Source organism: Priapulus caudatus, unplaced genomic scaffold (assembly GCF_000485595.1).
Source record: "Priapulus caudatus unplaced genomic scaffold, Priapulus_caudatus-5.0.1 Scaffold2358, whole genome shotgun sequence".
Lineage (NCBI taxonomy): Eukaryota > Metazoa > Priapulida > Priapulimorpha > Priapulimorphida > Priapulidae > Priapulus > Priapulus caudatus.
The window spans coordinates 28,478-32,238 of record NW_014579419.1 but is presented as its reverse complement, the minus strand read 5'-3'; the positions used below and the strand labels follow the sequence as shown (position 1 = coordinate 32,238).

The 3,761-nt window shown below is 45.8% G+C and overlaps 1 protein-coding gene across 1 annotated transcript; it reads right to left on the bottom strand.

Moving 5' to 3' along the window:
• Nucleotides 1–543: 543 nt before the first annotated feature.
• LOC106818590 (uncharacterized protein KIAA1211 homolog) lies at nt 544–2,163 on the bottom strand (the record flags this gene model as incomplete). Its single annotated transcript, XM_014823284.1, has 2 exons — nt 544–621; nt 2,070–2,163. Coding segments are annotated over 2 exons (172 nt in total), but the record flags the coding sequence as incomplete, so codon positions are not given.
• Nucleotides 2,164–3,761: the final 1,598 nt, after the last annotated feature.

Sequence of the window (3,761 nt, the reverse complement as noted above, 5' to 3'; positions counted from 1 at the left end):
ATTACTATCTATTTATCTATCTATCTCTCTCTCTCTCTCTCTATCTATCTAATCTATCTATCTATCGTATTATATATATCTCATCTATCTATCTATCTTCTACTCTATCTATCCTATCACTCTAAGTCTATCTATCATATCATATCTATCTATCTACTTCTATCTATCTATCTATCTATCGTAGCTGTTGTCTATCTATCTATCTATCCTATCCTATCCTATCTGTCAATATCTATGCTAATCTATCTATCTATCTAGTCTATCTATCTATCCTATCTATCTATCATATCTACTCTATCCTAATCATCTATCTATCTATCTAATCTATTATCTATCTAATCATCATCTATCTATCTATCATATCGATCTATCTGTTTGTCCTATCTATTATCTATCTATCTATCTAGCTATCTATTATCCCGTCTCTTTCTTTCCCTTTTCCCTCTCCTTTTCTCCTCCGTTTTTCCTTTTCTCTTATCCTTCTTCTTCTTTCCTTCTTTTTCTTTTCCTTCTTTCTCTCTTTCTTCCTCTTTCGTTCTCTTATTCTTTCGTGTCTTTTAATCCTATTTTCCTGTTCTCTCTTTCGTCTTACTTGCTTTCCCTCTATTTTTCTCCCTTGCTCTTCTCCTCTTTCCTACTCCCTTTTATTCTTTCAAATTCCTCCTATTCCTTTTCCTTCTCTTCTAACTAATTTGTCTTCTTCTCTTTTCTTTCCCTTTCCTTCTCTCTCTTTCCTCTTCCCATCTATCTTCCTTACTCTCTGCTTTCTTCTTTTTCTTCTAATTCTTCTCTTTGGCCTTCTTATTCCTTTCTGATTTCCATTTCCTATTATTCCTTTCTTCTTCCTCTTCTTCATAATCTCTTTCCTTCGTGCATTCTTTATATCTGCGTTCTTTCCTCCTCCCTTTGATTCTTTTCTTGTGCTAATTCTTTTTTCCAAATCCCCCTTATCCTGTACGTTGCTTAATCGTTCTTCTAAATCCTTCTTTTCTACTGTTTCTTCTTTCTTTCCTTTTCTCCTCGTCCTCCTTTTTTCCTTCATTCCTCTCTTCTTTCTTTCCTTCTTTTCCATCCCTTTCCTTCTTCCCTTCTCTTCTCCCCCTTCTAATCTTGTCTTCTATTTTATTCGCCTCTCTGTCTTCCTCCTCTTATCCCCTCCTTTCCTTTTTATCTCCTTTACTTCCTTCTCTTTCTCCTCCTCTCTTCTCCCTGTCTCTCTCCTTCACTTCTCTGCTCTCTCCCCCGTTCTCTCTCCATCTCTTCCTTTCCTCACTCTATTCTCCTCGTCCTCATACCATCTTCTTCCTCTCGTACTCCAATCCTCCTTAACTCCTCCTCTTCCTCTCTACTCTGCGTATTTTCTTCTCTCTTCCCGTCCCTCCCCCTTCCTTTGCGTCTTCTCCTCCTCTCTTCCTCTTGCCTTCTTCTCTGCTTCTCTCTCTCCTTTTCATTCCTTGTCCTCCCTCCTTCTTCGTGTATCTCCTCTCCTTTTCTCTCTCCGGCCCCCTCTCCTCTTCTTTTTCTCTATCTCTTCGCTCGTCTTCTCCCTCTCTCAAATCTCTCTTCCTCCCTCCATCCTCTCTCTTCTCTGCTCTCTCCCTCTCTCTATTACTCTCCTCTTTCTTCCTCCCTCCTCCTCTCCTCGTCTTTCGATTTTCTTCTCTCTCTCTCTTTCCTTCTCTCCTTCTCCGCCTTTCTCTTCTATCGTCTTATCTCTCTCGTTCTTCTCTTCTCCTCTGCTCGCTCTGCTCTTCTCTTCTTCGTCTTCCTCTCTCTCTTCCTCTGTCTCTCTTCATCCATTCCTCTGCTGCTTTCTCTCCTTTCCCTGTCTCTTCTCTTTCCTCTTCTGCGTCATCTCTGCGCTCTCCCTCTCTCCTCCTTCCTTCCTCTCTTTCTACTCTCTCCCTGCTCCTCTCTCCTTCTTTCTTTCATAATTCTCCTCTTCTTCTCCTCTTATCTCGTTTTCGTCTCTTTAATCTCCTTCTCTTTCTCTCATTCCTCCGTCTTTTCCCTCTTCCCTCCCTCCTCTCTTCGCTCCTTCCGATAAATCCTTCACTCATCCTGTCTACCTTTTCCTCCTCTCTCTTTTCCCCTCTCCCTCTCTTCTCTCGCTCTCCCTTCTTCTCTTCTCCTTCTCTCTCTGCTTCCTTCTCCTTCTCTTCCTCTCTTCTCCGCCTCTCTCTCTCTTCTTTTCTTCTCTCCCTTCTTTTCTCGTTCCTTTCCCATTCCTCTTCCTCTATCTTCTCTTCTTCTCCTCCTTTTATTTCTCCTTACTCTTCTACCTTCCTTCATCCTCTCCTCTCTTTTCCTCCGCTACTAGCCCTCTCATTTACTCCTCCTTCTCCCTCTCTTCTGCCTCCTCTATCTCCTCCATTCTCCCTCCTCCTTCTCCTTTCTCCTAACTCCCCTACCTCTCTCCTCTTCTTCCCTACTTCTCCCCCCCCAGTCTGCTCTGCCATAGGCCGTTCATTCCTGCAATCGTCTCTGCTCTGTCCACCCTACGGTTCTTCTCCCCTCGCTCGCTCTCTCTTCGTCCCGTCTGTGCGGTCTTCGCTCCCTCGCTCTCTTCTCTCCCCGTATCTCCTTTCTCCTGCTGTCCTTCCTTCCTACTCTCTACACCTTTCTTTCCCTCCTCTCCTTCTCTCTTTCTCTTCGTTCTCCCCTCTCCTCTTCTTCTCTCTTCTTCTTCTTCTTCCTCCTCCCTCCTCTCTCTCGTCCTCCCTTTTTCCTCCCTTCTCTCTCTTTCTTCTCTCTCCCCTCTCCTCCTCTCCCTTTCTCCCTTTCTTCCCTCCTCTCCCCCTCTCTTCTCCTCTCCTCCTCTCCTCCTTCTTCCTTCTGCTCTCTCTCTCTTCTCCTCTCTCTCCTCTTTCCCCTCTCTCCCCTTCTCTTCTGCTGCCTCCTCTCTCTCCTCTCTTTCTCTTCCTCTCTTCCTCTCCCTTTCATCTCTCCTCCGCCTCCCTCTCTTCGTCCTCTGCGTCCTTCTACGTATCGCTCCTCTCCCTCTCCCCTCTCTGTAAGATCTCTTCTCTCCTCTCGTCTCTTCATTCCTCCCTCTTCTCTTCCTTCTTCTTCCTTCTTTCTCCTCCTTCTTCCCTTCTCTCTTCCATCTCTGCTCTTTCCTTCTCTCCCTCTTCTTCTCCCTTCTCCTCCCCTCTTCTCCCGTCCTCTCCATTATCTCTATTCCTCTCATCGCCCGCGATATTCGTCTCTTCCTCCCCTTCCCTTCTTCATCTCCTCTCTCTTCTCCTCTCTCCGCTCTTCTTCTTCTCTTTCACTCTCGTCTCTTCCGTATTTCCTTCCTTCTCTCCTCTCTCCTGCTCTCTTCTCCCCTTCTCTCCTCCTCGCCTGCCAACCTTCTCACTACTTTCCCTTTCTCTCCCTCGCTTTCGCTCCCTCTCTGCCTTCGTTCGTTTCTTCTCTTCCTCCCTTTTCACTCTTCTGCGGTTCTTCTTCTTTTTCTCCCTCTCTCGTCTCCGTATCTTCCCGCTCTCGGCCTGGCTTCCTCCCCTTCTTTCTTCCGATTCATATCTTCCTATCATCTTTCACTCCTTCTCCTTCCTATCCCTACAATATCTTTCTATTTCTATCTCCTTCTGCGCTTCCTTTTCCATCTCCGTCGCTTCTCGTGTCGTGATGCGTGCGGCCTCCTCCTCCCTTCTCCCCTCCTCTTTCTCATCACTCTCTCTCCATTCTTCTTTCCTCTCCTCTTCTCCATTTCCTCTCCCCTTAGTGCTCTTCCTTCTTCTCATCCCCTCGCTTCC